Below are 14,591 nucleotides of genomic sequence, written 5' to 3'. Positions count from 1 at the left end.
ATTTTCCTTTTAGAGAAAATATGTCAATGAGCTTTATCATTTAAAGTCCTACTAGAAATGATTTTGCTGTCATCCTCTCAAGCCTATGACAATGAATTTTGCTTATTTATGAATAAATATTAAGATATAATCTAGCTTTTTTTAAAAAAGGACATTTTATTTAATCTGTGAATGCTAAGGGTACATCCAAAACTTCATAAAAAATAATTTGCATAAAATTCAGTGACAGATTTGTTATATTCAAGGAAAATGAAAGCTTAGTAAAATAGAGTGGATGAAGAATGTAATTTATTATTGATTTATACGTTCTTTGCAAGGTCACATGAGGGAAAACAGCAAGAGAAAAAATGTTACACAACATAAGAATCAATGCACTATAAGCAAACTCATGGTATAAAAGTCAGACCATAGGTTTTCATTGTACAGATGAGACAAATTCATGATATTTAAATTTGGTAGTTCTTTGCTCAATAATCTTTCATTTTACCCACACATCAACTAGCACCATAAAGTGAAAAATGTTTCTGTTAACAGCAATCCTTTTCCACTCAACTAAAAATCTTCACAGATCCTACCTTAGTTTATAAATTCCTCTGAAAGCTTTTGCTATAATAAACCCTACTTTTTCAAAATCGTGTTATTTCAGGAGCACATTTTTATAAAAGCCACTAGTTGAAGGAGCCAAAAAAAGAATTTTTATTTTTTAACTTAACTAGAACATCTTCAATAACAGCCATATAGTTCAGTGAAAAAACAATTTAAAGGATAGTATATAATGTGTGTTCTTCATTCATAGAAAATATGCCTCTTTTATACTAAAATTGTACATACTGCTATCACCATCACCTGTCCTTACTTCCATAAATACTCTTTTTCTCCAACATTGCAATTTTTCTTTCTCAGCATGAAAACTTCTAAAAGGCCTAAATAACCAAAGCCATTTCAATAGCTCTTTACCATAATAGTGAATTATAGCTACATTTGAACACTGAAATGCCTACAAGGAGAACTGCACAGTGACGCAGGGTCTCAAGGAATGTCTAAAATGCACTTTAGTTCCAGTTAGAGAAGTATTCAGCATTCTATTTCAAAGATTACATCACACCAACAAATTTCCTTATGACTGACTAAACCTCGACGAGAGATCTTTCTCATACCTTAACATTTATGTCACTGAACTATATCTGTATGTCACAGTACTATATATAGATCCAACTTTGGGGAAGAAATCAGAAAAAGTGGGTCTATACATCAATGCTCATAATACCCACCACACTTAATATGAAAAGAAAATGATGTGGAAATAACTTCAGTATGTTTCTCTGGGAAACAAATTTCAGATTTTATATGAAAAGTTTTAAGTCATATTACATTGTTAAGATATTGTGCAAATCCTAAATTATCATCAGTATTTTGTGGTAACCTTACCCACCCATGAAAATAAATAATAAAAAGCCATATTTTCTTTTCACTGAAATAGCAACTTTATATTTAAATCCACTTAGTTTCATAAGTTACTTTTCTCACCATGATTAACTATTTAGCTACATTTACAAACCTCTACTAAACTCAGAAATGTTCTTAATTTTAAAACATCAAACCTCTTTTAAAAAGCTGATGAAGTTAACATGAAAATAACTCATTCCAAATTCTATGTCTATCGAATAACATCATATTCTCTAGAACCTTCGTACTGACTTAATTCCTTTCATCCTATACATTCAAGCTCTAAGTATATGTGCTTTCTAAATCCTCTAGATATTTAACCTTTCAAGAAATGGAAATTTCAGTTGTAAAATCGTAGGCATTATACTTAACGCTCTGAAGTATCTCTGATTCATTGTCAAAATTGTTTTAATAAATATCTTACTACCATGAAACATTAAAGTCACTGCAGAGCAACAAACACTGGATGGTGAGAGACAAATAGAGTTTCAATAGAACATTCTCACCCATCCCACCCCCACAAGGGAAAAAATAAGAAAAACTCTTGAGTTTTCAAACACTAAGCAATGACTGTCAATACTCTGTCCAAATTTTATTTTGCTTTACTAGATTCTCTGAAATCTGTATGTTCCTTACTTTTAACAAATTCAGATGGGTCATCACCATAGGTGGACTCAATACCAACAAAGACAGAACTTGGATTACGAAGTCATAGAAAGTTGGTGTGTTGAGAACTGATCACAAAAGAGCAAGCAAATGAACTTAAACGCTAGTTGCTCCAGAACAACTATCATTAAATAAAAGGTATCTTTGGCTATAGCACCAGATTGATCTTTCCTTCCCCCTTTACTTGCTACTGCGGGATTGGAGTTAGGCCAACACAAGCGACATGATACCCTAGTGCCATCTACAGGCTATTATTGACACTCAAATTTCATGGCAACAGACAAGCACCAGTGAAATAAATTAGACAGCGCTGTATTTAAATCTTTATTAACAAGGAATTATTAGACCTAAGAAAAACTAATTCTGGATTTGGTTGAAATATGAGTTTCTCAGCCTATTAATCCCTCTTCACATGTCATATTTCACAGTTTAAAATGAGTTATGACAGATCACTTATGCATTACTGAGATGAGAGAATATTTACAATGGATTTATTCTTTTATGTATAAATCAGTTCTAACAGGGAGAAAGTATTCCTTCCTTCTTTCTTTCTTTTTTTGAAAGAGTACTTTGGCCATTGTGGACAATCTGCAATCCTGTCTATTCAACCTTCAATTTACTATATTACAATAAAATCATCTGAAATCAAAGAGAAGACTTTCTATATGGCTTAGCTGCAATCTACCAACAATCATGTGCTTCACAGCTGATGTACATTTAATATTCTACTATATTTTTAGAGACTAAAAAAAATTAACCCCTTTAGCAACCACAGCTCCAACATAATTATAGTCAGACCTTCAAAAGTCATTTAAAACTTGAGATTTGAAGGTGACTTTTGAGATCAAAAAGTAATGTGAAAATCTTGAAGTAGTCAATTTGGAAACCCCAGGAGCAGAATTTGGCATATCAGGACAGGTTTTCTTCTTCAGCAAACATTATCTTGGGACATTTTGGAATAATTTCCTCTTTTCATCTTTTGCCATTTGAAGGAAACTGGGAGGTTAAATAATTTTCAGAACTCAGAAATTTCAAAGCTGTTCTAAAAATTCTTGACTGAGCCCCAGAGGAATAGAAAAGGGGTCAAGTTTTTTTTTTCCCTCTTTGTAACTAAAGTTAGACCACAACAAGAGACACGCTGGCACGTTAATACTGGTTGACTGGGCACTTGTATGCAGTACTTATAGACCAGTAAAAGTGCTCATTTACCTGTCTGGTGTGTAAGGGGCCCTTTGTCTTGAAGCCTCCTTGGGAACTGCACTCTGAGGCACTGAAGTGATCTGAACTAGTGGAAGAGCGTTTGGAAAGGGTGTCACAACCCCCGACAAAGGTGTTGTCCAACGGGAGCTCCTGAATCACGTGATGCTTTTTCACCGAAACCGGAGTGTCTGGTTTAAGATGGAAAGCAGGCTGTGGAGAAGCGGATTTGTAGTGCTTGGCCAGGTCAGGGCTGTTCGGCTTGAAGGTGGTTGGAGGTGCCGGGCCCCAGTCAAATCTTCCTATGCTTTGCTCCTCCAACTCAGCCGGCAGGCTTATTGTCCCATTAATAGGTTCGTGAACTGCATCATCGGGTTTGGACTCTTCAATGGTAACAAAGTTCAAAAGAGAGCTCTTGGGAGATTTTCTTTTCTTCCTTTTCTTTTTCTTGTTTTGTTTGTTCTCCTGGTTTGGGGACATCCATTCGGCACCTTGCTTGCTCCTTTGAGCTGCTTTGAATCTTGATGCATGGCGACAGCGCACCAGAACAGTGACAAAGATCACGACGATGACCACCATGGCACCTGCGACGATGGCGATCATGATGGTCAGATAGTCCTCGTTTTGATAGGGTTGGCTGCTATCCCCTATGTTTCTGTCCAACGGGGTCTCCATAGTCCTGCGAATCAAGTCATAGATATAGGAAGCATTGCCAGCAGTGTCATTAACATAAAGGAAAACAAGCACAAGTGTGTGTAGAGACTTAGGGTATCCCAAGTCACTTATGTTGACCACCAATCGGTGCAAGCCCACATCAGTTGGTGCTGGTTTTTCTTCCAGGGTGATGTTACCTGTTACTGGATCAATCCGAAACAAGCCTTTGTTGTTACCACTCACAATTGTATACTTAAGTTCAGCGTTCATCCCAGTGTCAATATCCACTGCAAAAACTTCTGCTACCACTGAGCCAGGAATGGCTGAGAGAGGCACCAACTTAAAAGAAGTATTAGAAGGTGGTGAAATGACAACAGGACTATTGTCATTGACATCCATGACATTTATAGTTACTTTTGCAGTAGAGGAACGGGGTGGTTGTCCCCCATCAGTGGCTTTGACATCAAAAGTGTAGGAACTCTGCTGCTCTCTGTCAAATGAGACATTTGACTTTATGACTCCAGAGTAGGGATCCAACACAAAATTATCATTGTCATTTAGAATGGAAAGAGTCACAGCTTTATTCTCTCCAGCATCTGCATCTGTCACTGTGATTACCCCCACAGTACTATACTTTGGCAGATTCTCAGACACAAAAAATTGAAAATGATTATGAGTAAACTTGGGGCTATTGTCATTCTCATCCAGAACAGTAACTATCACAGCCGCTTGACTTTGGAGGGGAGGGGTCCCATTGTCCCTGGCAGTTACTGTAAAAATGAATCTTTCTTGTTCTTCTCTGTCAAAGACCCTAGAGGCTGTCAAAACTCCTGTCTTTCGGTCCAGATCAAAGAAGGAGGCATTCGGTCCAAGCTGATAAACAATATCTGCATTTTTCCCACTGTCTTCATCTGTGGCACTAATAGTTGTTAAGTATAACCCACGTCGGTTGTTTTCAGAAACTGACAGCTCAATTACAGGCTGGTTGAAAATTGGTGGGTTGTCATTTTCATCCTCAAGCTTAACCCTTACCAGAGCAGTCTGATTTAAACTGGGCTTCCCAGAATCAGAGGCAACGATTTTAAAGCTGAATTCTTTGGTGCCCTCATAGTCCAACAAAGAGGAGGTCTCTAACAAATATTGGTTGTCATATACTGCCTTCAAATGAAATGGGACCTCTCTTTCAATAAAACAGATCACTTTGCCATTCACATCTGTGTCCTTATCTGAAACTGTAATTAGGGCAATTTTTGTATTGACAGGATCTTTCTCAGACAAATACACGGTGCCATTGATGGGACTTATAATGTACCTGAGGTCTATGTTCGGAGGGTTATCATTTACATCAGTGACATTGATGGTAACCGTTGCTCTAGCAGGAGTAGAGCTGCCATCACTAGCCAGTACTGTCACTTTGTGAATAGCCGTCTCCTCTCGGTCTAAGGACCTCTGAACTGTAATCAGCCCAGTAGTATTATTTAAAGCAAAGAGTCTTTTGGTTGCAGGCGCGACCTGGGCACCAAAAATGTACCGGATTTCAGCATTACTGCCTATATCTGCATCAGTGGCATGGAGCTGAATTACAGAGGTGCCCACGGGAGCATTCTCTGGAATGTGCACCTCCACCTGACCCTCTTTAAACACTGGCTTGTTGTCATTTACATCACTTACTGTGACCTGCAGGATGGCGGTGCTGGACTTTTGTGGGGTGCCTCCATCCTCTACTTTGATTTTCATCACATAGGTATCTTTCTGTTCTCTGTCCAAGTTTTGCTGAACAATCAATTGCGGCCACTTTTCTCCTTCCGGAGTTTCCACGATATCCAGTCCAAAAACACTCTGCCCATTTAACAATTCATAATGCTGTACACCATTGAAGCCTGTGTCAGGATCTGTTGCTGATGGAATTGGAAAGCGGCTGTTGATCAAAGTGTTTTCTGGGATGGAAATATTGATGACAGGAGATGGAAACATGGGGGCATTATCATTGGTATCCTTGACAATTATTTTTATTTTGATCAGCCTGAAAAAATCATTGGGGAGGATCACCACCTCAAGTTCAAAGAAACACTCATTCTCCTCAGCATAAGAGGCTCCAGCACAGAGTTTTTCTCTGTCTATTCTATTGGAGGTTGTGAAAATTTCCCCAGTGCTACTGGATACTTTCACCAGAGGGGCATCCCCAGCTTTAGAAACCAGTCTGTAGACAAGGCTGGCGCTGGTCCCTGTGGCAGCATTGATGTGAGAAATGTTCAGATCCTTTGGTATGTTTCCTATGGGTATATTTTCAGGCAATTCCTCTCTAATAGTGTAAATAAGTTCTTGAGCTATTGCGGAATCCAGTCTTAAACAGGCAATCAGAGCAGCCAACAGGTAAAAATCCCTCAGGTCCATGATAATGTATTTATTTTCTTTTTCCTGGATTTAGGGTTTAAAGGTCTCCACTGAGGAATGAGGCACAAATTGCAAAAGGAAGCGTGCATGGACTGGAGGATGCATTACATCTCATCGCTTATTTGGAGACAGCCACTGTCAACACAATCGTATAGACAACATTATTCTTCAGTAAACAAAAGCACACAGTCACGAAATATCACAACACATTTTCCACTGCATATTAGTAAACATGGCAGTTTGCTCTGCCACTGTTTGCAAGTTAACTCTGTGAATAAAAACACCAAATATCCCCTGCTTGCTGCATTTGCCCAGAGAAAATAAAATTATCTACTTTTGAATTAAGGGCAGCTGCTATTTTTACCTGCATTCACCCACACTGTTGTAGGACACTGTTTAATTCAAAACATGCGTCCTTGGTTTCCTCTTCCCCTCCCCCCTCTTACCCGTCTCCTGGCTTCTAACCCACCTCCCTTAGTTTTTTCAGGAGCTAGTGAAAAACACCAAGTATTTAGCTATGGTTCCTGCTAATTGCTTTGTCACATGTCAAATGTGATGTGTTTTCTTCTCTGCCACACTGAGTCATCTCTTTCTTCTAAACAGACTATCTTTTTTTCTTTCCTCCCAGTTTTTCAGCTGCCTTCTGAATACAATTTTACTGGGAAGCAAGCATTCGGACATGCTGCTGCAGCATCAGAAGCAGTAGTCACCGGCCACTACATAACCTCATTGCCTAAAAGCACAATACCAAGACCTTCGGTTTACCCAGACCTTGCTCTCATTTCTCCATGTTGCTAAATTATCCCCATTAGAATTAATAAACACATTAAAACTTTTAGAATACATATAATAACATAGGATTCCTTATCCTAGAGGTGGAAAAGAGTGCCAAGACATAAGTGAAACGCAGCTAACATTTCCATGTAACTGCACAAAATTTTCTACTGACAATAAAGAGGAAAGGAAAAAAAAATGCAGTTCTTAACCCCATCTCCGTTTATAGTATTAGTAACGTCTGCCACACATAAATACTGAGAGTCAATAATGCAGGTAGAAAGCCTTCTGCTCCGATGCCCTCCTAACTGCAATTTAAACGGGTGCAAGCCTCCAGGCAGCTACCTACTTGAGTAGAACTGGTCAGTTTCCAGGCTCTAATCTTATCTGCATTAGGCTGCACGGTAGCTGATGCCTGCGATTAGTTCCGGCAGAGTGATGCAGGTAGGGATGCAGATACAGCCTAGTAGGTGAGCTCTGCCCCAACCGTCTACCCAGTTATAAACATCACTCGTCTACACCGAGGACATATCTAAACACAAAATTTACAATTGTGCATGCGAAACTTTACACTTACGTTAGTTGCCTCAACCTTTCCCCTTTCCCGGTATGCTGCAGTTAGGAATGAGCTGTTCCAACACATAGAAAGCCATGCATCTGGTAGCACCAGTTTGGGGAGAAATCAGAAGCAGCAAAACGTTTCCTCCTTGTAAAATGTGTTGCTTCGGGCTGGCAAATTAGCAACTCCAGAGAACAAATTCACAGATTTGTCGTTAGTCATTCTCTCCACATTTCGTCTCTATTACCCACGGGGTCTGAGCTCTCCTGGTATTTAACACACACACTACATCCAGTTGCACTTCTTCAGCTCAGGGGTATTTTCCACAGCATCAAGTATACCATTTCCCTCCGATGTCAGTACTGCTTAAGTCTCTAACTTCTTGTAGGAAACGTCAGAGTTGGGGTGATGGTGAGTCTCTGGGTGCTCTCCGGGGTGACAGTTGCCCGAAAAATTCCTAATTGGTTATTTCTTGCGTGCTTCTGAGACTCTAGGGCGCTCCTTCCTGTCTAGCACGCTCTCCCTCTCTCCCTTTGCCTCTGCCCCTCTCTCCTTCTCCCTCTCCTCTCTCTGAACTGAATTTCTTGATATAACTCTCAATAAGCCCAGAGGGAGGGCGTGACGGCCGAAGCCCCGCCTCCGTCCCCTGATTGGCCCGAATCTTGCGGTGCGGGCGCCCGCAGCCCGGAGAGGAACAAGGCGCTGACTGTCTCCCAGCCTCCCTTCCCCAGTGCCCCCTCGGCAGCCGCGAAAACCCGGAGACCCGATCCTGGCTGCGCGAGAGCTGGTTTCCAGGAGGCGCACTGAGCATGCTCAGCAGGGTCTGGCCCGGGAGGGAAGTGGCGGCGCTCCCGAGGCCCGAGCGGACGCGGCTCTCATGAGCACTGCTGGGCCGGCGGCTCGTCTGGGCAGCCTGCGGCCGAGTCCCGGCGGTCGCCCGAATAGGGGCGGCACCGGAGGCAGGCGGGGCGTGCGAATGCCGATCCGAGAGCCTCGGGGACCGCGGAGGTCGGTTGGGGGATGCCGGAGGCGGCTCAGCTGCGGGCGCACATTCCACAGTTCTCTTTGCTAAAAGGGGGGACCAGAATGCACTGATGGGAAAGAGTTCTTCCGGGCTCCGAGGCGGAGCACCGGCCAGCACATCTCCGGAGCGCGTTAGAAGGACTACACTCACGGTGCCGCAACTAAAGGCTTTTCCTGGCAGGGACGTTGGCCAGAAGGGCAGAGAGGGCGGCTTGGAAAGGTCGTGACAGAGGATATTCGAATCTCAATCAAAACAGTAAAGAAAATTAATCTGAGCACTCCCTTCGTGTAGGGTGATGGAAGCTGCCAGGAGAAAGGGAAAATGACAGCCTCTGGGATCCCCTAGACAGCCTGAGGCCAGTCTGCCGTGCGGAGCGTGAACGGGCCGCGGCAGCCGATTCAGGCTGTGCTTGCACTTCTGCTCCCGCCGCGCCCAGAATCTGTGAACCCGAGCTCTCCCGGACCCGCGGCCGTGGCAAAAGCCGCTTCAGCTCACCTAGCTGCAAACTTTGGTCGCGAAACGCTGGAAGGAGTCCCGTCCAGCGGGACTCCCCAAGCTGTGGAACGTTTCTCTCCCCTCCACTGTCTGCTGATTCCAACTTGACATGTACACTAGTACTTGTCGTTCCCTGTGGTTTTTCTGACTCCTGTTCCGTCGTCGAGTATCCTGACGCATTTATTTTCATGTTAAAGCGGGATAGAGGGACTTTCGAAAGAATTAGTCTTATTCCTTAAATATTGGCCCCGAAAGCACTGTCCATGTTTGACTGAACGTTTAAAATTGGTAAACCACGAATATTTGTACCTACGACGCCAGATACCTCAGTAAAGTTTGAGGCATTAAAACAGTTCACTTCGAACTATATATATATATATATATTTTTTTTTTTTTTTGCATGACCTGTAAAGGTTGTTTGAGAAGGCCTTAATGCATGACTGAATAACTTGTACTACCTAACAGGGAGGAAAAGGGCATTTATTTTAAACCTCCGTGTTCCCTATTCTGTACTGGGCTAAAGATGGCTTGAAGACTCTCTCACGTAGTTCTGCACAGTGATGGCGTGTTAGGGAACATCTTTTGTTTTTGAATACAATGGCTTTCCTTTTAAAATATGAACACTTATTTTTAGGTAATTAAAAGTAAAAAATAAAAAATCACTAAGCAAACCTACCAAACTTAGATATTGTGTAAATAATTCCATTATTTGACTAATTTTGGCACTGCAAAATTTCCTCACATCTGTGAAAATTTGTTTTTTATTCAAACTTTTCCTCAGATGGAATATTCACAGTAAAAGTACAGGGCCCTCAGAGGCCTCTGTAAAACACATTTACTCCATCTGTGTGAAATATAAACACGAATCTAGCAGACCATAGGTTGATACTATTTTAAAATGGCTAAACAAATCTAGCAGTATTTTGAATGATTAGGAAAAAGGCTTGCTTAAGTATCTAAAAAGTCAAAAGGAAAATATTACCTCATACAATAATGCCAGTGATTTAAAGGAATATTCTTTTATTTTACCACAGTGAGTGATCATTTTGCCATTCATGGAATCAACAATTATAGCTAGTGCTTTGTTCCAATTGTCACATATTTTATACTCTGAAATATTTTATGCTCTTTTAGTTTAAAATAAATGAACCATCATTCTGATACATTTACAATCAACACTGTAGCACGGCCACTTTCCAGTCCATTTATGAAACATCAGTTATCTCACATTCTCATTCCAATATACTGTAGTCATTTCAAAGTCACAACACATAGCTTAGCCATAGTTATTAAACATATTCACAAAGTGGAAATGTTTCTATTTGCTGAGGGGTAGCTTTACTTGTAGTCAGGACCCTTTATTACCCTATGCTCCTAAATGAAATCTTAGCATGAATACAGATGAAGGTTAAGGAGGAGAAAAGAAATCAACACATGATAAAACTTATGACCAGGAGACTTCAATTAACGGATACCACAGGGCATACCCCCCAAATGAAGTGCATGTAGATCTTTTCAAAGGAAATTGAATTTAATTTAGAAATAGGGCTACTGACTTATTCTATCTTATGGGTGTTTATTCCGCAGGTCTAAATTGGTGGGATTTTTTATCGAAATAGTTTTACCTCTGAAAGCTAGAATAGTTGAAGCTTATTGTTTGCCCTATTGTAGTCCAAATGCTAAACTCCAGAATCAGAAATATTATTAGAGATCTTATTAATATTCCTGGAAGAAAATTAATTGATATAAAGGGTCATTTTCCTAACCCTCTGCTATCATAACTTGAGTCTTCTGCCAAAATCATGATATAAAACGTTTGCATATTGAGAGTTCTTCACAATCCAACTCTCAATTAAAAAAAAAGATGTATCTGCATAATTATGAATTAGTGAAATGATAGTATTCACTAATTTTAGTTTTTGTAGGGGAACATTTATTGAGGTGCTTTTTTTTTGCTGCATTTTAATCACCTTTCTCTTTCCTGAATTTAGTAAAATGTTAGATTCTCAATTATATGACTTCAAATATACATCTTCAAATATATGTTAGATTTCTTCAATTAGATCTCTTCAATTATCCCTTATACCATCTTTGTTAATTCATGTTTTCTGCAGCAAGAAATTATGTTCTCACCTGTGTTGTACCTGATTAATAATGTAAGAATTATGCCATCCAGGCTGTAGTAAAATTGCCTTAGTATTCTTTGCTGGTTATGTAGATTATGGAATACTTGTGAAGCTAAGTCACCTTTGGCCAGTTAAGTAAAGACTAACATGCTATTACACGTTTATACAGATAGAGATATCAAATTAGTAAAATTATTTTATATTCTAAGAATCTGTTTATATATTTAAACAATAATTTTCATTTAATAACCCAAATTATTAAGAAGTTCAGATTGTTAATTGGATTTTCAAAGACGATTTTCTAGTTACCATTCAGCATTTTAAAATTACATATCACACAGAGATCATAAAAGTTATTTTAAGTTACATTTTCTATGAATGACATAGGCTGTGGTATTTGAAATGATCAAATGACCTCCTCAAGGATTTAAAGACTAAAAATTTCAACTCTAATATACTAGTTCTATATTCCAATCAAGGTTAAAAATAAAATAAAATTCTTTTGTGCCCTGTACTTCAAAAGTTCCTTTAATCCAGATGTCTTATTATGACTAACTGACATTAATCAATCAATCACAGGAGCTCTTCTGTCACAGCAGGTTTTATTGTCCCCGTCTCACAGAAGAGGCTAGACTATTATACTGTATTTCTAAGAGAGGAGAAGGTTGGAATTATGCAAAAAGAATGCTAAGGATTATTTGTGTTATCACTGTTTAGAAAATGACAATGCAGAATTTTAACACCACAAAAAGACAATTAGCACCTTTTAAGGCTGTGCAAACTGGCAAGTGTAGTAAGCTCCTTAAATCATTCTTTTGCTTCAGTATTAGCTCTTTTCTTTGAACATCTTTCTTTTTTTTTCTTCTTTTTTTTTAAGGAAAACCTAGACCAAGGTCGGAGAAGGCAATGGCACCCCACTCTAGCACTCTTGCCTGGAAAATCCCATGAACGGAGGAGCCTGGTAGGCTGCAGTCCATGAGGTCGGTAAGAGTTGGAGACGACTGAGTGACTTCACTTTCATGCATTGGAGAAGGAAATGGCAACCCACTCCAGTGTTCTTGCCTGGAGAATCCCAGGGATGGGGGAGCCTGGTGGGAGGCCGTCTATGGGATCACACACAGTCGGACACGACTGAAGTGACTTAGCAGCAGCAGCAGCAGCAGACCAAGATATTCAAATGGCAAAGGAAAGCAGGTGACAAAAAGCTTCACTGTTTGAATGGCTGAACTAAATTTATCCCAATTTGCTATATTTTTATGACTGACAATGATTATAGATGTCAAGTTTGTAGCTCTAACAGTTACTACACTATAAACTGACATTTCCAGTGCCACTATTTTATCATGATTACTGTGTAAATATAGAAAATATCGAATTTTCAGATTTCATTATTGGTTGTTTAAGACTTCATGTAAACATAGATCTCATAACAAATGTTTTCCCCATCCCAGAAATGACTCAAGTAATCACTCAGGAAGTATGAAAAAGTGATTTAAAGATAATAAAAAGAAAATTAATGTATGTTTAATTTTAAATAATTTGATCATTTTAAAGTCATGCAATTTTAAGTGGCATATACAAAACTTTCTATTTCTTGTGTATGTATAATATTTATTTTTGTAGGTTAGAAATGTTCAATTAGAATATCAAGTTTGATCAATTCATATTTATATAAATGATAAATGTTCAAACATAGCATACACATTATTTGAAAACACCTCTATTTGCGCTTAAAATAGAGATAGAAAAAGGTTGAGATAAGGACATGTTTCCAACACAACTATGTTTGCCCAAAGATAATTGGGAAATTATTTTTCATAGATATTAGATCTTTTTTCAATTTAAAATAAGTATAGTACAGTTTTTAAAACATTTCTTTCAGTAGTCCTACTTCTTATTGTAAGAATATGTTGTCAAAAATATGAGTTTATATTACTTGAAACAACAGCATTGTAGTCATTTTCATTCCTTGTTCCCCTCCCCCAATTTCTTCATGCATATATTTCTTTTATGCCTATTTTTCCTGTATGTGTGTATGTGTGTGTTTTTTAATAAGCTCACATAATAATCTGGGAGCCAAATTTGTTACTTAATATGCACATAAATAGACTTACTAATATATAGCAGAATGAATAAGCCTCATTTTTCTCATATAGTCTCCTCACAGGAAACAAATTCAATGGACAGTCCCCTTCTAATTGAATTAGGATGAGTCAGGGAGACTATGCATATTCCATTGACTCCAGCAGCCTCTATATCACTGATAACACCCAAGTAATGAATTTAGGGCTTGCTCAGCCTTTGCTAGATAACTGATACAAGCTTTGTTTGGGGTTTGAGTCAATATCATTCTGTTTACAAAAATTGTGTGTGTGTATACGTAATTCTTTAAAATAAACTTTTTTCTTAAAAAAAGATTTTATTCCAGAGTACACACTAATACATTCCTTTTAAAAATCCTAAAATGTACATCATCTTTTCAATCCTATGCCTATGAATTGATAGTATGTCAGCCTCAAACAGATAGGTGAAATTTTCAGAAAGGATTGAAAGAGCCTCAAAGAAACTTCTTGGCTGTATGGAATCGGTCATCATAAGAGATATTCATTTTAAAAAAACAGCATGCTACAAAAAACATTAGCTGTAGAGATTACAAGAAAGCCTAATTAGGAAAACTTTCATTGGAAACATGTAACTTGCAAAATATAACAAAATGCAATAAATACTCCTTACAATTTCAAAATGATTAGAAATCTTTCAAGTCACAAAAATATTTATGCAGTGTATTGATTTTAGAAAGTGAATTGCATACATGTTTGAGTGCAAGATCAGTATATCTAAAGCTTAATTGCAAGTTAACTGTTTAGTTTCTAGAGGTAACGACTATACCAATAGGAGTGTCTTTAACAGTTATGCTGAAACAGTGATGAAATGAAAGAGTAAGTATCTTCTAGTAATATTTGCCCCTCACTAAGGAACTCACCTGGCTTTTTGGCATATTACAACAGATAAGGATATCCTAAAGACCAGGTAACACTTTGGGTAAACACCACAATTAATAGAAAAATGTGGAAGGTGACAATTACATGAAAGATTATAAAACACATAAGGGACAAATTTTGTGGTATAAATCTATTCTTTAATCCATCAAACGTCTAACTTAAAAACATACTATTTTAAATATATGTTAAAAACATAGCTAATATACTTTAAAACTCTCCTATATACTCAGCACATAAATATTCAAATAACTATA

At 38.6% G+C, this 14,591-nt stretch overlaps 1 protein-coding gene across 3 annotated transcripts in view; it reads right to left on the bottom strand.

Annotated features, from left to right (window-relative positions):
* Positions 1-8,267, bottom strand: part of PCDH9 (protocadherin 9) — a 1,176,029-nt gene extending 1,167,762 nt beyond the window's left edge. For all 3 annotated transcript variants that reach the window (XM_005687580.3, XM_013968204.2, XM_018056517.1), the window contains exons 1-2: positions 7,709-8,267; positions 3,322-6,492 (exon numbers count right to left, since the gene is read on the bottom strand). In XM_005687580.3, the coding sequence (XP_005687637.1) occupies positions 3,322-6,357 (3,036 nt within the window). In that variant the 5' untranslated portion in view covers positions 6,358-6,492; positions 7,709-8,267. The remainder of the gene's footprint in view (positions 1-3,321; positions 6,493-7,708) is intronic.

The sequence above is a fragment of the Capra hircus genome, chromosome 12 (assembly GCF_001704415.2).
Source record: "Capra hircus breed San Clemente chromosome 12, ASM170441v1, whole genome shotgun sequence".
In the NCBI taxonomy this organism is placed as follows: Eukaryota; Metazoa; Chordata; class Mammalia; order Artiodactyla; family Bovidae; genus Capra; species Capra hircus.
The sequence above is the reverse complement of the archived record's forward strand: the minus strand, read 5'-3'. Positions and strand labels throughout refer to the sequence as shown.